Genomic DNA, 20,534 nt, shown 5'->3' on the forward strand with positions numbered 1-20,534 from the left:
TTGTGAACTTGGGACTAGAACTCAAGAAAGTTAACATGCAATCTAATATTTTTGAACATCTTACCTGGGCCATGTGTTAATCTCTTCTATTTGATGAACTTTGATGGGGACAAGCAACCTTCCCTTCCCGCTAAGAGTCTGTTAATGATTGATTAATAAATAATTATTATCAACCAATTAATAACAAGTTATTATTAGCTAATAATGTTTAACTTATTAAAGATTATGTACCAATTCATTAGTGATCAATTAGTAGTTTATTCATTATAGATTCATTATTAATTCTGTATGTCTATTAATTACCATTAACTTTATAAGGAAATTAATATTGCAGTATTAATATTTGGAGCAAATCTATCCCTAAACTATTAGAATACAAAACACAATTTCCCATTACAAGCTACAACTTGTACCAGGCAGCTGTTGGCCACCATCCTTTGTCCTTGCTGAAACTGCCTCATGTCTCTATTTCCCCATTGCTTCTGCAGCAGCCAGAGGTGTCTTGTCAGAGTCTAGGTCCCGTCTTGTCACTCCTCCCTGCTTAGAGCCCTGGAGCCTCTGTTATCCCATGCAGGGTGGAAGTTCGCTGTGTGTCCTACCACTCTCTACCTCACCCACTCCCCCGCCTCCCCGGCCCCATGGACCTCCTTGCTGTTCTGTGACTGAGTCGGGCCCTGCTTGCTCAGGGTGTTTGCTCACCCTCTCCCTGGAATGCTGTTCACTCTGAACCTGGGATCTTCGCTGCTTCAGAATGGGCGGTTTCCCCACTCCCTTACTTCCACTCTGTGTCTGCTCAAACGATTTCCCTTGGGAAGGAACTCACCTGACTGTCTCGTCTGCAGCAGCCGCCAGCCCTCTGGTTTACTCATCTTTGTTGCAGTTGTCACCACCTGGCTTGTTGCTTATTTGGTTTCTCTGTGTGTGTGTGTTGCTCATTATTTCTCGTTTCTGTGCCCTCAGGAGAATGGAAGCGCTGTGAGGGCAGGGGCTCCACCTGCCGTGTTCACTGCCGCATCCTTAGCACCTAGAGCAGTGTCCAGCACAATATGGACTTGGTGAATATTGTGACTGAATGAATAGTTGTAAAATGCCAACATACAAACACCTTGATAGTCAGGAGGAGGTACATCTGCTCTATCGAGAGCCTCCTATTTATTTTTATTTTTTATTTTTTTTAAATCAAAGCCTGTAGTTCTGTTGGAATCACAGACTGTGGTTAAGACCCCCCACTGCTGCATGGCTGATCACCCTGAACTGATGCCCTGTCAGTCCTGCTCTCTTGGGGTCAAGGGCAGCATTTCAAGAGCCCACAGAGCCTGAGGTTTTGTCAAGTCTAAAGTCTTCCTGGGGCGGCAAAGCATCTCTCTGCTTATTAATGTCTGAAGATGGTGACTATCTTCTAGGATCTTTTGTCACTGCCTCCAGTCATCCTGAGAAAGCTGCAGAAGGGGTCTGGGACAGAGGCAGCCCCACGGGGCTTGTTGTGCAAAGCCCTCTGTCCGGAGGGGGAGAGAGCATTGGTTTTCAAGGCAGCAGAGGGAAAGTTCTCATAGATTACGGCTAAGCCGAGAATTGAAACCTGGTTGCGTACAACAAAACGCACACAGAGACAAGGGCCACAGCTCGACCCTGTTCCCCTCACTCTGGTTACAGGTTTGAAGACGGCACCATTTCATTCCTTGACGTGATAGCGCTGAAACATGGATTCGATGCCCTCGAGCGCCTCACAGGTAGGGGGACATTTGTCCCTGCTGACTTTGCTTCTGTAGCCCATGTCCTCGAGGGGGCCCAGCAGGGGTGCGATTCAGAGGAAGGAGAGTCTGTGCCAGGGACTGGCACACGCAGCTGGACAATCAGTGCAGTTCAGGCTGATTCCAAAGAACTTCACCATGACTCCTGAGACAAAAGCAGGAGACTGGGGCTTTTGCTTTTTTGTCTGTTAAGAGAAGGTTTTAACAGGTCAGAGACACCCCAAATCAGGGGATTAATAGCTTCACAGAACCAGAGGAGACAACCTGGGATCCTGACCTTGGCTTGGTTACAGCTCCTGAGGCCATTTTCAGCTCTTACCTTGTGGGATTCTTGCTGCAGCCGCACTGGGGAGCTAGATGCCAAGCCTACTTGATCCACGAAGGGGCTTATGCTCAGAGAGGTTAATGCCTGGGGTCAGGGAGCCCATAATTGTGAGGGTTGGGATGTAAGCCCAGGACATAGTGACACCTAGTCCCGAGCCCCCAACCACTGTGTCTGATGCTGGCCTTGGCAATGATGCACATTTTCCTTCCTGACAAGTACTTAGGGTGTGTGGGCAGATGGTAAGCTGGCACACAGACAGATGCCACTTCCATTTATGGGGCCTGACACAGGCACATGACGAGAAGAACCCCTGTCTCGTGAGCCAGACACCCACCATCCTGCTGTGCTCCTGGGCTTTCCTTCTAGGTAGAGGCTGAGTTTCTAGAACTGGGTGGTGCTGCTCCTACCATCCTTATGGGGTGGTGCTGCGGTGAACCAGGGGTGTGGCTTAGCGGGTAGGCAGTCCTTTCTCCTTCTCTTTAGTCACAGGAATGGGACCCTGCAGGTCCGAAGCCTTAGCCCAGCATGGGGGGGGGGCAGACAGGATTCCTGGGGAGACAGGGTTGCCCTGCAGGGAAGTGAGTGGGCACCATCCAGGGCAAGAGGGGACAATCAAGACAGACATTGAAAAATGAGCACTTCCAAGGGAAGATATTACCACGGGACCCAAAACACAAGTGGCAGGGTCTGACCCGGCCAGGGCACGCTTGAAAGCAGATTGACAATATCGGTTTTCTGATAAGGCAGACCCTGGTTTTTCCAACTTAATTGTTCTTTTGTTAGCTGGTGAGATGGATGTATATGATCACCCGTTTAGCCACTTCGAAGCGCACAGTTCAGTGGCACTGAGCGCGCTCGCATCGCTGTGCAGCCGCCCCCTCTCCATCTCCAGGGCGGCTTCGTCGCCGCGCTGAAACTCTCCCCGGCAAACAACGGGTCCCCACTCCCCTCCTTCTAGCCCCGGTGACCTCTGTTCCCCTTTCTGTCTCGGTACATTGCCTACTCTAGGCACCCTATATAAGGGGAATAGTACAATATTTGTCCCTCTTCCTCCTCTTATTTCACTTAGCACAAAGTTTTAAATGATTAATCATGTTATAGCATATATTCTTAGTTGCTTCATACTATACTAAAGTGATTTAAACATTAACAAAAATAAACAGCAAAAGAATGATACATTTAAAACAAAATTGTACATTTTTACTATCTGTTGCTAACAGGTCTAAATTATCCGAATACCTAAGTAACATTATATATTAAAAAAAAAGAGAGAATGGCGTGAATTCCTGTGGAATAATTCAGCAATGGTAAACTCTTGTTTAGTACTAGAGACCTACCTAAACATTTATCATAGGGGCAATACCAAATATATTTTTCAAAGATTTTATTTGCTTACTTTTAGAGAAAAAGGAGGAGGGAGAAAGAGAGGGAGAGAAACATCAGATTTTCACACGCCCCAACCAGGGGCCTGGCCTGCAACCCAGGAATGTGCCTTGACTGGGAAGTGAACCTGTGACCTCTCAGTTCTCGGGCCTGCACTCAGTCCACTGAGCCACACCAACTAGGGTGGGGCAGTGCCAAATATTTACAAGTACTTAAAATCATTACTATCAGGTCCAAGTTTGCCAGTTATAATGATTTTGTTTACTTAAAAATGAGAGAGTGAATTTTATATAAAGTTAATGCTCATATACAAAGTTATATAGAAAGTTAATAATTGTGTGTAAAGTTAATGCTTGGAACTCAGATTTCTTTTCTTATGACAAGGAGAAATAATGTCCTTAGTAACCACATTTCATGATTGTTTTTGAGGTGGGATGGAGAATATAAAGCAGCACACCTTTACCCTGGCCCAGTACACCTACACTGCCCTGTCGTCGCTCCGGTACCCCAACGGAGCCCCCGTGGTGCGCATTTACAGTGACTCTGAGTTCAGCAGCCCGGAGGTGCAAGGTCCCATCATCAACTTTAATGTGCTTGACGACAAGGGGATCGTCATTGGCTACTCCCAGGTGTGTTTCCTTTGCATCACACTCACCCGTTCACAACAGAGTTGCTCTTGTCTGGAACTCTGCAGCCTTTCCAACCCTGAAGTGTGTGGTCAGGGCCTCTGGACCTTTGCAGTAGCTGTGGCGAAGGCCGTGTGGGGTGGCAGAGGCTCCTGGCCCTTCCTAAGAGGCCCTTGATGTCATGTACACGCAGTTTGAACAAGCATGGCTCTTCAGTTCTCCAGCCCTCTTTATTCGGGCAAAATAGTCCGTTTCAAGTGGGAAGAGAGAGGCTGGGTCTCTCTCTGATAGTGGTGGAGAGGGACAGCTGAGGTCTGCCAGCAAGGGGAGAACACCCTGAAGCTGGGTAGACAGAAAAGTCGTGTAGACTGGACACCATGTCTGAGGTTGTTTTATGTACAGACAGCCTGGTAGGCCTGGTGATACATGAGAGTGTACCACACTGTCTCCCAAAATTATGAGCCTGTTTCCACCTTTGCATGTTGCTTGGAGAGCAGAACATTTTTTTTTAATGGCAAGTAGAACTGATGTTCTTAGTACTACAAAAGCCCTATTTTTGCCACAGTTCATGCATATTGTGAGTTCAAAGGATCTGGTAGGTTGGTTGTGAGATAGTTTCTACAGATATATTTTTCGTATCTATTTTCTCAGGAAAATAGTGCTACCATTGGTTTGTAGGTTGGGAACTGCTTGCATTCTTGCCGCAGGTGAGTAAGCTGGTTGCTGTCTAGTCCTTTAAAAAGTCCACAGTGACACCAGGCACTCAGACATGGCGGTAGGGGGTCATCTGTTGGAGTGGCACAGACTGGGTACGGGGACCCCATGGTCTCTCCCAGAGCCTGTGTTCCTCCAACTGCTCTGTGAGGAGGGTTCAGAACTCAGAACTCAGCAGGGTTCAGAGTGAGGGGAAACTCAGTCATGATGGAAAATTAGGATGAAAGAAAGGGTGACCAAAACAGCACCTTCTACCCACATTTTCTTTTAGGTAGGGCCCTATCTTCTCCCTTTGAATCTTGGTGGGTTTGCGACTTCCTCATCATCAATAAAATGCCACAGGTGACATTGCATGGCTTTGGAGGCTAGTTGGCATTGTTGCCTAGATCACTCACTTTGGGAGCCCTGAGTTACCATGTAAGATGTTCTACCTTGAGGCTGTCATGGCGTAGGAGGCCAAGCCACAGGGAGAGGCCAAGTGCAGGCACTATGGTGGCAGGACTGTTTTGGGCCGGCCTGGCAGGGTAGGCCAGACACGCACATAAATAAGCCAGTCTCCATATGATTCCAACCCCAGATGCCACACCACGCCCAGCCTCTGAGTCCTCCCAGCCAAGACTGAGAATTCATGGATCAGAGTCAAGTTGTCCCCTCGGTGCCCTTTCTGAATCACAGACTCACCATAACCAGGTGGGGCGTGGGGGGAGCACAATAAAATGGTTGTTGTTTTATTCCACCAAATGTGGGTGGCTTGTTTCACAGCACTGATAACCAGGAGCGGGTGGGGAGAAGGGTGTCTTAGGAGTCTTCTAATTCAGCTTGGCAGGAGTGGGGCAGGGGGTAAGAGACTTCCGCAGGTGCTGCCCTCTGAATGGAGACCACCTGATTCTGGACGTGAAGTTGGCCATACCCAGTGGTGCTGCCAGGTCTCATCTCAGAGAGCCTGGGGCTCTTGAGATTTCACTATCAGATCTCCTTATCACTGAGCTGTTCTCCAGGGGCCTCTCAGTTCAGCCCAGAGAATAGCTTCTCATTCTGACAGTCCAGGGCAGACAGCCGAGGTCTTGACCAGGGAGGTACCATTGCCATGTGTAGCCCAGCCAGGGCCCAGGCTGACCTTGTGGGGGCCTGTGGTCTGCAGAGGGTTCTGTATCTTCAGGGCCATCTTCGGCCACCTACATGTGACTTCCCAGGGAGAGAACTTTCAAAGCCTTACCTAGCTGGGCTTCTTTGTTTCTCTGAATGCAGTTAGGTGACTCCCCTGAGTTTAACCTGAGCTACCAGGGCTGAGGCCCCTTGTGGCCTCTGGGCCCTCTGGGAAATGGAGCTCCGGACCCACAGCCAGATGAGCTAGGACACGTATCCCCCAGGCTAATCTTGCCTTTGCACCTGAGTGAATACGAATCACCTCCCAGAGCTTTCAGGGGACCGGGAAGAGCCTTAGAAATTCTGGACTGAACAGCAATTCTGAGATCCAGCCCCAGAGTTAGGGACATTATGAAAAGCAAATTGGTAATGCACAGTGTCCACACGTAGTGCCTGTCGTCCAGGCTGTGAGCCCAGGTGGGGCTGCTCTGAGTGGTTGTGTCCCAGCCATTCAAGGGATTGATTCGTGGGACAGGTTCTCAGACAGGTTCTCGGGACTGGGGCAGAAGGAAAAAAGTGCGCAGAGCCGCAGGGATGCCTGACAGGCCTTTATTCACTGACAGGCAAGCTACACATGCTGCAAGCCGCATGCCCCCCTGCGTGTCATTGTGTGTCACCCTGCATGTCACACTGCATGTCCCTGTGTGGCACTCAACAGGAACTACAAGCACACAAAGCCTGCCCGGTATCAGGATACACTGTATAATACAGCAAGATTCTGTGCATGCGAGCCTGCTCCAGGCTCTGGGCACACTGCTTATCTTAGTTCCCCAGACATCTGGGTGAGGAAGCCTGACTGACTCCGTTTACCCTACACAGGTGGCTCATGGGGGCCTGCTCTGTGATCAACCTGGGCGGAACACGCCATGTGGCTGCTCGCAAAGCCGCACTCTGGTTTTGTGCTTATTAATCTCACTTGCAATGTGTGGGCCCTAACTTGGAACGCATCTACAGTGCAACGGGATAATTATCAGTGACATCTCGTAAAACGTGTTTAGTAACCTTGTGATGGAGTATGGCACTTTGGAGCCAAATTGCAGGCTCATACTTCCATTTTATTGTTAGGAAAGAAAGGACCAAATGTTGATCTGAGACTCTCTCCCAGGCCATCAGAGAAAAACTGGACGTTCCTAACAGCAGTTCCATGTCACGTTAAACCCGCAGGTGGAGAAAATGGCCAGTCTTTACAACATCCAGGTGCGAACGGGCTGCTTCTGTAACACTGGGGCCTGCCAGAGGCACCTGGGGATAAGTGATGAGATGGTCAAGAAGCATCTCCAGGTTGGTGTCAGGCCCTGTGGCCCAAACGCTCATCAGCAACACTCAGTGGGGTGCCTGCAACAGTACTGGAGGCTGGTCAGTTGTCTGGGGTGGGGGCTGGTTCCTTTTGCTTAGCCCACCCTGTGGATATGCAAAGGGAAAGGGGTTAACAAAAACAGAGAAAATATTTCAAGAGAGCATCTCCATGGAAGCCATTTTTTACTTTGAAGGCAAAACATTTAAAGGCTGAAGAGAGGTTTTAACATGGGGCAAACACGCATGGGAATGTGTTCATATATGCATAGTGCCCTTACTTAGTTCAGTCCTATAAGGGTAAAGTCTCCATGGTAGAGTTAGTTCCTCTCTGGGCTGGGGGAGAGAGGAACCCTCCTGGGGGGCCTTCTGCCTCTCAGAGTCCCTTCCTTCCCTGCCTCCCCTGGGCTGAGGTGTTTTCCTTCAATATACAGCCTGTTTCGAACTGTATCATAAAACAGTTTGAGTGGGAAAGAACCCTTATTATTTTGAAATGGTTTCTAACTTGCATTTCTTTTGGTTGTCACTAAATGTTGTACAGACTAGATCTCAACCAACCATGTATTGGTCCTTATTTAACAAAAGAGAGAGCAGGGCTCAGAACACAGACAACTGAAGTTCCCGTTTGTGTGACCCCATGGGACGCCATGGCCCCATCTCTTCGGACAAACAACCTGGATTTAGTGCTGGGGGAGGAGGGCGTCCCGGGCAGTGACCAACACCGTGAAGCTGAGCTCGGAGGGGCGTGGGGACCCTCCTGCCTTTTGTTCCCCACCGCCCAGCAGGGACACTCAAATGTCCTTCGGCATTCGCAGTGGCCTCAGGGTGGCGGTTCCCAGGGGCAGCATCCATCTCTGTCTTGCCCTGTGTTCAAAGGGCAGCTCTCAGGGATGCAGGTCTCACTTTGGTTCTGATGAGGCTACAGGGGGTGGTCAGTGGGCGTGTCTCCCACCTCAGTGCTGCACAGAGCATGAGGTCGATCCCTCAGTGCCTCTGAAGCTTTGGTCCATCTTTCGATTCCTCTCTGTGTGCAGCTCAGGGTAAATGATCTCTGTGAAGTATTTCTGTTAAGCTTTTAGTGACCCCTTGGGATTGGCAGTGACCCCATTTTGCACTTGAGCAAAGTGCGGTCTAGAAATTAAGCCCCTGCTCTTATGAAACCAACTCGGGCTCCTAGCATGTTAGAGTTGCGATTCTGCTTTCTGGGACAGTTCGATTTTACAAAATGAACAAATTTTTTTTTATAAAACTCTTTCCAATTTATCTGTGAGGAGCAGCTGACCTGTTTGCCTTTTCTTCCAGGCGGGTCATGTGTGTGGAGACGATGTGGACCTTGTAGACGGGCAGCCTACAGGGTCTGTGAGGATTTCATTTGGATACATGTCTACTCTTGAGGATGCCCAAGCCTTTCTCAAGTTCATCATAGCAACCCGACTGCACCCACCAAGTAGCCAGCCTGTCCCTCAGCCCGCCCCTGGGGAGGCTGGCGCCCCCCCAGCAGAGAGTGAGCCTCAGAACAACGTGTCAGCCACCGTGGGTGGATGCTGTCTCCCACCTCAGGAAGACACCCCCACAGACTCCAGGCTTCAGGGTGACTTGCCCACTGCTGTGGAGGCTGTGGGTTTACACCCACCTCTGCAGGAGGCCACTGGGGCCGGGGAGACCCCTTCGGAGAAAGCTGCAGGAGCCCCGGATGGAGACCTTGGGCCACATGTCATCACCAACCTTTACCTCTACCCAATCAAATCCTGTGCCGCGTTTGAGGTAAGGGTGTTTTCTCCTCACACGAGGACATGTTATTGACTTTAGATGGAGGGAAAGGGAGAGGGAGAGAGAGAGAGGGAGAGAAACATCACTGTGAGAGAGAAACATCAATTGGTTGCCTCTCATATGCACCCCAACCGAGGACCAAACCCTCAATGCAGGCATGTGCCCTGACCAGCAATGGAACCCCACATTTTGGGTTATGGGATGACACCCAACCAACTGAAACATGTGGCCAGAGTGAGGTAAGGGTTTTAGCAGCAGAACAGAAAGTGCTTCTCTTTTGTTTATTATGGGTGTTTTTTTTTTACAAATTGAAGAAAAAAGTAAAGTGCAGAAAGTAAAGAAAAAATGCAGAAAATCCCACTCAAGTTCAGAGTATTTTGACATATGTAGAGCCATTCATATGCTGCTTTTTCTGGTTTGGGCTGACTTACGAACAGGGCTCTGCTGTGGGGACCCTTGAGAGAACCCTGTCCCTGAGTGGTGGACATCTGGTTACTGTTCATGATCGTAGCTATCACTTTCACTGAATGCATGGTCTGGCTCCCTACTGAAAAGCATTTTATATGTTTTGTTTTATTTGATTCTTAAATCAATAATATGAGGTACATGGTGATACCATCCCCATTTTATGAATATGGAGCCTGAGAGCCACTGAGATTAAGCACTTTTTGCAGATCACCTGCTAATAAATGATAGTATGGATTTGAGCCCAGGTCTGCTGACTCCTTGGGTCTATGCTCTTATGTGATTTGTTCTGCTCAGCCCTCCATGTGGAAGTGAACTGTTATGTTTTAAAGCTTTTATTTATTTATTTTAGAGAGGAGGAGGGGAAAAGAGAAACATCAATGTGTGGTTGTCTCTCCTGCGCCCTCTACTGGGGACCTGGCCCACAACCCAGGCTTATGCACTGACTGGGAATCAAACCTGTGACTCTTTGGTTCTCAGGTTGGCACTCAATCCACTGAGCCAAACCAGCCAGGGCTGTTTTACATTTTTTAAAAAGATTTTATTTATTTTTAGAGAGAGAGGAAGGGAGGGAGACAGAGAAGGAGAGAAACATCAATGTGTGAGCACCATCAATCTGTTGCCTCTTGCATGCTCCCATCTGTGGACCTGACCCACAACCTGGGCATGTGCTCTAACTGGGAATTGAACCCACAACCTTTCGGTTTGTGGGACAACATCTTACCCACTGAGCCATACCAGTCAGGGCAAACTATGTTATGTTTTAAAATGTGCTGCCCTGGAGGTCACCTGAACTGGGAGATGGGGGTGCCTGTCTTGGTATCACCCTGCTGTGTTCAAAGCGAGGTTCTCTTTATAATCTGTGTGTGTCCCAGGTGAAGGTCCCAGACTCCTGAGCCTCATGGACGACATGCTCTCTGGCTCTTGGTCAGACATACCATGGTCAGGGCTGTCTGTAACCTGCATTTCAGGGTGGTCCCACAGAAGCCTGTCCTCAAGTCTGAGGCCACAAACAAGCAAGTTCACCTCCACTTCCAAAGGCAGGCAAGCAGGTGAAGAATCCATGTTTCCCTTGTGTATCAGGACTATTTTCACAGCCGGGTCGTGTTCCATAGGACAGTTACACTGCATGGGTAGCACGGGCAGGCACGAGTGTTCTGTTTTACAGATGAGGACACTGAATCTCAGCAGGGTTTCATACATTGATTGCTGAAGGTATTCCATCCATCCACTCACTTAAAAATTACATACTGAACACCTTCTACCTGCCAGGCTGTGGGCCTGAGCCTGGTGTACAATGATGAGCAAAATGGAAATGGCTCCTTCCTTGGAGAGGGCAACATCCCAGAAGGGAAACAGGTACACGATCGAACACCCCACCAAGAGAATGGAACCACACTGCAGATAAAGGCCAAGAAGGCAAAGGTGGGGTGTGGCAGTGAGAACCCCGATGGGTGGTGTCTTAGTCCGTCCAGGCTGCTGTAGCAAAGTACTGTCAACTAGACGACTAACAGATAACAGGAATTACTTCTCACAGTCTGGAGGCTGCAGATCTTACGTCAAGGCACCGGCAGATATGCTGCCTGGGCAGGACTCGCTGCCTGGTTCACAGGTGCCTATCTCTTGCTGGGACCTCAGTGGTGGAAGGAAGGGTAAGGGATCTGTCCTAGTCTCTTTTAGAAGAGCACTAATCCCATTCACGAGGGCTCCAGCCTCAGGGCCTAATCTCCTTCTAATCATTTCACATTGGGGGTTAGAATTTTGACAAATGAATTTTTGGGACACAAACATTTAGTCCATTGCTGGGGGGGGCACTTGCATTATATTTGGAGGAGGCAGGAAAGGCTTCTTGAGGTGGGGACATTTAGTCTGAGACTTGGGAGTCAGGGAGGAGGAGGGTGTTTCAGGCAGAGGGAACAGCATGTGAGGACACCTGAGGGGAGAAAGAGCCTGGTCCATTGGAGGAACTGAAAGACCTGTGGCCAAAGAGTGGGGAGTGATAAGGAGGGTGGGCATCGTGACATATGGTAGACGGAGATTAGATTGCACAGGGCTGTATAATTTGGCAATTTTATTCTAAATGGAATAGGAAGCTATTGAAGGGGTTTTAGCAAGGGAGTTACTTGATTTCATTTTTGTTTTAGAAAGATCTCACCAGTAGCACAGGTGAGAGATGACAGTGGGTCGTATTAACGCTGATACCGTACAGTGGCACGGGGCACAGAGACTGTTCTAGACTTTGCAGGCCGTGCAGTCTCTATTGTAACTGCTCAGCTCTGAGGCTGTAACGTGAGAGCAGTCGTGGACTATGCATTAGTGAGTGAGCACATCTGTGGTTCACAAAGCTTTGTAAAAACGGGCAGCAGGTTGAATGTGCTCTGTGGGCCACAGTTTGCTGACCCCTGGAATGACGTGGTGGCAGCAGAGGTGAAAAGAAATAAAAAACATGAAGAGATGTCTGGAGAGCAGAGTCAATGGGTTGGCTATGGGGTGTGAGGGTGAAGAAGGGGTGTAGGAGGGCTGGAGCCATTGGGGCCCAGTGATGTTGCTGGTGAAGTGGGGAAGGTGGGGGGAGGGGCAGGCCTGGGGGCAATCAGGAGTCGGTGCTGCACAGGGCAAGTCCAGGGTGCCTGTGGATGTGTGAGTCTGACGCCCAGAGTGAGGGCTGGGCTGGAGTTAGCAACGGGGCAGTTGTCAGCATTTGGAGCGACTGGTCAGGGGAATGGATGATTTGACACACAGAGAGAAGGCAAAGCAGAAAGGGCCTCGACTGAGCCCTGAGGCGTCCTAGCATTTGCAGAGGAGGAGCAGCAGTGAGGTGGAGCCCTGGGAGGGAGAGGAGTCAGGGTGTCAGGAAGTGAAGGAGCGGGTTACTTGTCTAAATGCTGTTGAGGAGGATGAGGAGTGAAAAGAGGCCATTGTCTCTGGCTTCATCTGACATCTGGACCAGGATGCTATCGATGAGGAGAAGCTGAGACATGGGTGCCAGCTTGAGTTGGCCTGAACTCGGCCTGAATCTTGGTCTGAGGCCCGTGATTTTGGCCAATTCACAGACATCAGAGGGAGCTGTGAATACTCATCCTAGCCATCTCCCTCAGGCCAGGAGAGGAGAATTGTGGGTATCATGGCCCTCATCCCACTCAAGGCAGCGGGCACCCCTGTGTGGGTACAGGTGTGTCCCCCTAAAGATCCACAGTACTTGGTAGTTTCAAGGAGTACTGATCAGGCATTTTTGGAATGTTCTTCCATTTGGGTTTGTCTGGTATCTTTCTCACAATTAGTCTGGGGTTATCGTTTTTTGGGGGAAGGACCACAGAGATAAGTTGCTATTCTCATCGTATGAAATCAGGGTGCACACTATCAACTCGACTTGTATTGATGCTAACCTGGATCACATGGTTGAGATAGTGTTTGCCAGGTTTCTTCACGTAAAGTTTCCCCTCCACCCACTTCCATGCTGTAGTCTTTGGAAGCGAGTCACTAAGTGTAGCCCGTCCTTAAGGGGTCAGGAGTTATGCTCCACCTCCTTGAGGGGGAAATATTGACTTGATTATTTTGGGATTCTTCTAGATGAGTCTCTGTATGAGACTTTTCTCCTTTATTTATTTAGTCAATTATTTATTCATCAGGGTGGACTCATGGATATTTATTTTATACTCTGGATTACAATTCAACACTATATTGTTATTATTTTTCAGGTTGTTCCCATTTTGACCATTGGGCGGGCTTTGGTTGACTCCTGTATCCCTTTGACATTTTTTTTTTCACTTTTCTGCTACTACAAGGTGCTCCTGACTCATCTCGTATATTCCCTGACACGCCCTTAGCATCACCTGTTTTTCCAAGAGGTCCTACTTATTTTATTCATTAATCATTTTATTATTTATTATTTTAATTCAAATAATTTATTAATAAATTATTTTGTTATTTATTTTTTCAAAATGTAAAATGTTGCATATATTTTTATTAGTCTAACTTTATTCTGGCTTGAACTCTGGTTCTTTTTATTGAACAATGGTATTAGAATGCCAGATCTGGGCACTAGGTATAATTTATATTTTAATTTTGTAGAAATATGAAGGATGACCCCGAACTTTCACACTTACACGCATCCAGTCAGTGACTGTTCCAGTTTAGCTACAAGTTGTACAAGAAATATGTCTCTAGTTAGGGTCTGTCTGGCCAGGTACCCACCTCTGTGGCAGGAATACAGAAAGCAGGAGTGACGGAAACCATGGGGAGGGAACCTGGGAGGCTGGGTGGGTAGAGACTTAACTTTTCACGTGCACCCTTTTTTTTTTCTTCTCTTCTCTTTTCTCTTCTATTTTCTTCCCTTTTTCTTCCTTCCTTCCTTTCTTTCTCTCTCTCCTTCCTTCCTTCCTCTTTTCAATATTTTATTTATTTTTACAGAGAGGGGAAGAGAGGGAGAGAAAGAGGGAGACAAGCATCAATGTGAGAGAAAAACATCTATTGGTTGCCTCTTGTATGCGCCCTGACCAGGGACTGAACCCACAACCCAGGCATGTGCCCAGGAATTGAACTGGTGACCTTGCTTTGTGGGATGACACCCAACCAACTGAGTTACACCAGTCAGGGCTCCCCCCTTGCTCCTTCTCAATGTTGTACCACACATGTGCATTTATCTAATTAAAAAACAGGTTGAAGTGGAAAGTGGATCTGTAGGGTGAATGCAAGGTATCTAGGTATCCAGCACTGTCTCCTGTGCAGTGTCCTCTTTGTTTTACTTTCTTCTCTTCCTCCCTTTTCTTTCTTCAAGAGTGTGTGCTATGTTCCTGAAATCAGTCTATATTTGTGCAGCCACCGTGCAATAATGTGAAGGTCATTTTTGAGGCACGCTGACCTAAAATGTGCTTACATTTTTGTTTAGGTGACCAAGTGGCCTGTAGGAAATCAAGGGCTGCTGTATGACCGGAGCTGGATGGTTGTAAACCACAATGGCATTTGCCTGAGTCAGAAGCAGGAGCCCCGGCTCTGCCTGATCCAGCCCTTCATTGACCTGCAGCAAAGGATCATGGTCATTAAAGCCAGAGGTATGAGAACTGGGTTCATTTTCACAGCACACCTGTCAAGAGCGGCTTTTATACTCACATGAAAGTAATAATGCTTTTCTTCTACCAAATATTAAAATATTCCAAAAGTGAAATGATATCTAGGAGAGACAATAAAAAATTCATTCCTCTTTTGTTATGGGAATTTTCTGGCTAAAGGTAAAGATCTAGTGATCTGATCAGAAAGTAAAGAGGCACAACTTTTGAGATTATATGATGTGCTTCTCACTTACATTCTTTTTATTTCCTTCAGTCATCGTAATACAGGGGTGAGTGAAAGTAGGTTTATAGTTGTTCATATGGAAAGATGTACAAGTTATAATTTTTTAAAATCTTATCAATTTTAGAGAGAGAGAGAGAAGACAGGAGAGAGTAGACATGAATTTGTTGTTCCACTTTTTCACTGTATGTGCCCTGATTGGGGACTGAACCAATTCCTGTATGTGCGCGGGCTGGGGATCAAACCCACAACCTTGGTGTATCCAGGTAACGCTCCGGCCAACTGAGCTACCAGTCTGGGGACAGGTTATAATTATTAGAATACCTTTGTCAACTCAAAAGAATGTCACAATGGCACAGTGTATTTAGGTATAATCTTGTAAGTGCTCAAATTGCTGGCCTTTGTTATTTATACATTCCTTGTAGTCTTTGAAAATCAGTAAGCAAACCTGAATTTTAGTGACCTGCTCAGGTTAGTCCCACTGCCTCTTGAGGTGGTTGAGTCCAAACACACTTTTGCCCACCCCCCTATGTACTGCAAGCTTGAATTCTCCCATGCTGACTTATTATAAACAATCTGACATATGTGAAAGTATAGACCAACCTTGTCCAATGGAACTTTCTGTGACGGTGGAAATGCTCACTATCTATTTGTCCAGTCTGATAGCCAGCAGTCACCTGTGGCAACTGAGCACTTGATGTGGCTAGTGGGACTCCAGAACTGAATTTTAAGTTTTATTTAATTTTGATTAGTTTAAATTATTACATGTGGCCAGTGGCTATAGTGTTGGACAGCACACATATAGAAAAGAATGTGGTATACCATTAGAGCATCCATTTTTTTAATAGAGAATGAAGTTTTTATTCACTCTCCAAAAAGGAGAGGGTCATGGTGTGTCAAGATACACCAGCATTGAAGGGTGGGGGCTTTGAGTGTTTATTGGATTATAATTGGATTAAGAAAGGGTGGGGGTGCTATTGTATAGTTCCTGGCCTGTTGGGGCATTGTAACAGGAGGCTGCAGTTTGTTCCAATGTTATCTCCTGCCTGTGGCTGTAGGGAACAGTTCCTTCTGTTCTTGCTGTCCAGTAATTTCCTGTCCTGGGGACATAATAGGGCATACAATTTTAACACAACTTTATATTTCGCCACATTTGCTTCAGATTCCTCCTCCCCTTTTCTTCCCATCCAACTTTCTCCTTCTCCTCTTCCTCTTCTTTCTGTTAAGAAATAAAAAACATTCCAGCCCTGGCTGGTGTAGTCAGTGGATTGGGCATGGGCTGTGAGCCAAAGGGTCTCCGGTTTGATCCACAGTTGGGGTACATGCCTGGGTTGTGGGCCAGGTTCCCCCCATTAGGGAGCACGAAGGAGGTGACCACACATTGATCTTTCTCTCCTTCTTTCTCCTTCCCTTCCCCTCTCTCTAAAAATAAATAAATAAAATCTGCCCTGGCTGGTGGAGCTCAGTGGATTGAGTGTGGGCTGCGAACCAAAGGGTCACCAGTTTGATTCCCAGTCAGGGCACATGCCTGGGTTGCAGGCCAGATCCCCAGTGGGGGCCACATGAGAGGCAACCACACATTGATGTTTCTCTCTCTCTCTTTCTCCCTCCCTTCTCCTCTCTCTAAAAATAAATAAATAAATAAAATCTTAAATAAATAAATAAATAGATAAATAAAATCTGTAAAAAACATTACAGATAGAGCTGAAATTCCCTGTGTACTTCTTCTTGGTCTCATTCTTTCTTCTTCGGCAGCTCACCTGCCCTTTGTAGACTATTCCAATGTCTCTCCTAGCTCATAGCAGGGCCTTTGTATGTATCACATTTCCATAGATTCACAGTTGTGTTTCTTGGCTGTAGGTATTCCATTCTGTTCCAGGGGTTTATTTTTCCTTGAACCACTAGGTCATTACTAGGGCTATAAAAGGAGACTTGGTATCCAGTGGGGCACATTCTTCTGCTTCATCCTTCCAAATTGTCTTGGCTCTTCCTTGGCCTTTTGTTTTCCTGTGTGAATTTTAATGCATGCGTAGACTTGTGTAGCCATTCCTACAATCAAGATACAGAACAGTTCCATAACCCCAGAAAATTTTGTCATGCCATCCATTAGTGGTCTCTCTTCTCCTCACCCTTAACGCCTAGTAATCAGATATCTGTTCTCTGTCTTTATTATTTTTGAGAATACTATAGTTTTATTTTTGAGGATATTATATAAATAAAATCATACAGTATATGATATTTTGAGATTGGTTTCTTTCACTCAGCATGATGCCTTTGTGATCCATCTAAGTTATTGCATGTATCAATAGTTCATTGTTCATTGCTGAGTAGTATTCCACTGTATGGGTGTATTAGAGTGTGTCTATCCACTCTTCTGTTGATGGACATTTGGATTGTTTCTGGTTTTGAGGAATTATGAATAGAGCTGCTGTAAGCATTCACATGCAGGTTTTTGGTAAATAGAAGTTTTCATTTCTCTAGAATAATTACTTAGGAGTGGATTGCTGACTCCTGTGGTAAGTGTATGTTTACCTTTAAAAAACCCACCAAACTGTTTTCTGGAATGACCATTTTGCTCTTTTTCTATATACTTGCTGATTTTCTCTGACTACTAGTTCTGTTTATTACTGAGAGAAAGTGTTGAAGTTCTCAGAAGTAGAGACATTTAGGAATTCCTGCGGTTACTTACCAAGCTCCTCCTGGTTGTGCTTTTCATCTGGGTGCATCTGAGAGGGTTGCCATTTTTCTGGTTAATAAAGCTTTTCGGGTAGCTAGAGGGTAGGCTTCTTATGCTCAGAACCACGAGTACTTAATACAATGAAAATGGAATGTGGTACAAAGCACTTGAGAGAATGTGGTGTAAAAAAGCACTTCCTGAATTTGTCTAAATTTCCCTTTTAGTGCTGTTAGTTTTTGCTTCAAGTATTATTATTATTATTACTATTATTATTATTAGTAGTAGTAGTATGTCTTCTTGGTGAGTTGTTCTTTCTTTAAGTAATGATGTTCCTCTTTATACATGGTAATTTTTTTCGTGCAGTATGAAATTCTTTGTTTAATACTGATATAGCCATTCAGCTCTCTCTTTATTATTAGTGTTTGCAAGGTGTATTATTTTCCACCCTTTCTTGTGTTTTTTTTTTGTATCATTGATATTTATTTAACATACCATAAAATGTTTCTGTTTAGAGTATACAGTTCAATGGGGTTTTCTGTACATTCACAAGGTTGTTCACCATCACCTCAATGAATCTTAGAGTATTGGTGTCACCCTGAAAGGGAAGCTCCATCCCATTAATAGTCACTTCCCACTTCCAGCCTCATGCCCAGCCCATGGCAACCACTAATCTGCTTTGTTTCTGTGGACTTGCCTATTCTGGACGTTTCACATAAATGGAATCATACAGTGTGTAACTGGATTCTTTCATTTAGCAATGTGTTTTTGAGGGTCATTCATATTGTTGAATGATATTTTATTGTATGGGTATGCCATATTTTAATCCACTCATCAGTTTATGGATATTTTAAATAGTTTCCACTCTTGGCCATTAGGAATAATACTGTTGTGGATGTCTGTGTACAAATTATCTTGGGGTCTATACCTAGGCGTGAAACTGATGGGCCATATGGTAACTCTATTTTTAGCATTTCCAAACGAGCTGCATCACCATTTTACATTCCCACTAGCAAAGCCTAAAGGTTCTAATTTGTCCACATTTCCCCCAACCCTTGTTATTTCCTCTTGCTGGTTTTGAGCTGCCTCCCCGGTGGGTGTGTGGTGGTCCCTCAGGCCACTTTGATTCGCACCTCCCTGATGATAATGGTGCTGACCACCTTTTCATGTGTTCGTTGGCCACTTGTACACATTCTTCAGAAAAATACCCATTTAACTTCTTTGCTCATTTACTTTTGAATTATTGAATCGTAAGAGTTCTTTATACATTCCAATATGAGTCCCTTTTCAGATCAAAGATTTTCAGATATTTTCTCTTATTCTGTAGGTTGTCTTTTCCTCTTCTTGATGGCTCCATTTTACTTTTAATATGCCTGTACCATTAAATTTGAAGTGAGTGGCTGTACCTAGCGTATGGCTGGCTTCTGCTCTTTATTCATTCTGACAATCTCTGTATTTTCATTGGTGCGTCCTGTTGGGATTTTGATCGCAAAATCATGTATTTTTAAATTATGTATTTGTAGTTATACTTTGATTGTAATGCCATATATTCATTTCAGGAGAATTTATGTTGTATAATATTAAATCTTTTATATGTAAATAGTATTTCTCTTCATTTAAAGGTTCATTAATTACTTCAAATTTTAATAATAGTTTCCAGAACATTTTTGCACCTTTTTGGTTATAGAATAGTTTGAGTATTTCAAATACTATTTTTTCTATTAAATGTTTTAATTGGTTATTAATGCCATATAGAAATACTTGATTTTTGTATATTGATGTTTTACCCCATAATTTTTTGAATTCCGGTTAGTTTTATTAGTTGATCTGAAGATTTTCCTGCATGTTCTGTGTAAAATAGGCATATCATTTAATAATCATAGCTTCATACCTTTGTCTCTAATTTTTATTTCTCTCTCTTTTCTTAATCTTACTTCATTTGCTAGACTTTTTTGTATAATGTTGGAACAGTGATGGAAGATATCCTTCCTTATTACTGATTTGAATAGAATGGTTCTAAAGTCTCAAAAATGAAGATGATGTTTACTGTAGGTATTTGATGGATTTGATTTACCAGGCTAAGTAGTCCTTTTCTTATTTAGCTGAAAGTTTTACCATGAATAATGGTTCTTTTTAAAAATTATTTTATTACAGTTGTCCCAATTTTCCTCCCATTACTCTCCCCTGCCCGCTCCCCCACCAACTCCTACAGTCAATTCCCACCCTGTCGTTCATGTCCATGGGTCATTTACACTTGTTCCTTGACTAGATCTTTTTCCTTCTTTCCCTCCCTTATTCCCTTCCCCCCTACCCTCTGGTCACTGTCAGTCTGTCCCTCATGTCTATGCTTCTAGTTCTACTTTGCTCGTTTGTTTGTTTTGTTGATTAGGTTCCACTTGTAGGTGAGATCATATGGCATCTGGCTGATTTCACTCAGCATAGTGCTCTCCAGTTCCACCCATGCTGTCGGGAAAACGTATGAGTCCTTCATTCCTTCTGCTGTGTAGCATTCTGTTGTGTAAATGTACCATAGTCTTTGGATCCACTCATTTACTGATGAGCACTCAGGAATAATAGTCATTCTTACTGAATGCTTTTTCTGTACCTGTTGGTTATCCTATTTCCTCCTATATTCTACTAGTGTGATGTCTTACATTAGCAGATTGTCTAGTACTGAACTATCCTTGCACTCTTGGGGGAAAGAAAATACTAATTGGTTGTGAGTTGTTGATACATTTGGTTTGCCGATAGTTTGTTTAGTAATTTTGTAACTATTTTTTTATTAGTGAGATTGATATGTCACCTTTTATTGTACTCCTCTTGTTCAAGTTCAAGTGCCCGGGGTAATAACATGCAAAACAGTTGAATGGATCATTTCTATTCTCTGAAGCATAAAAATGTATATCATAACTAAGTAGAGGTTTTCCCAGAATGTAAGAAAAGGAAAAGAGACAGAAAACCCCAAATACTCAAATGTCTTCTACTCCAAGCAACAGCACTTTGTGAGGTGGTGTGGTGTCCCCCACACACATCAGATATTCTGCTTATAGGTAAGGGCTTCCAGCACTGTGGGCGGGGTAACAGCATCCTTTAGCGAT

The 20,534-nt window shown here is 45.3% G+C and overlaps 1 protein-coding gene across 1 annotated transcript in view; it reads left to right on the plus strand.

Annotated features, from left to right (window-relative positions):
* Nucleotides 1-20,534, plus strand: part of MOCOS (molybdenum cofactor sulfurase) — a 50,523-nt gene that overhangs the window by 10,728 nt on the left and 19,261 nt on the right. Inside the window, exons 5-9 of the mRNA XM_037033112.1 lie at nucleotides 1,654-1,730; nucleotides 3,889-4,088; nucleotides 7,110-7,226; nucleotides 8,541-9,002; nucleotides 14,362-14,524. Coding sequence (XP_036889007.1) covers nucleotides 1,654-1,730; nucleotides 3,889-4,088; nucleotides 7,110-7,226; nucleotides 8,541-9,002; nucleotides 14,362-14,524 — 1,019 coding nt within the window. The remainder of the gene's footprint in view (nucleotides 1-1,653; nucleotides 1,731-3,888; nucleotides 4,089-7,109; nucleotides 7,227-8,540; nucleotides 9,003-14,361; nucleotides 14,525-20,534) is intronic.

Source organism: Sturnira hondurensis, unplaced genomic scaffold (assembly GCF_014824575.4).
Source record: "Sturnira hondurensis isolate 20B ecotype Veracruz unplaced genomic scaffold, ASM1482457v3 Scaffold0001872, whole genome shotgun sequence".
Lineage (NCBI taxonomy): Eukaryota > Metazoa > Chordata > Mammalia > Chiroptera > Phyllostomidae > Sturnira > Sturnira hondurensis.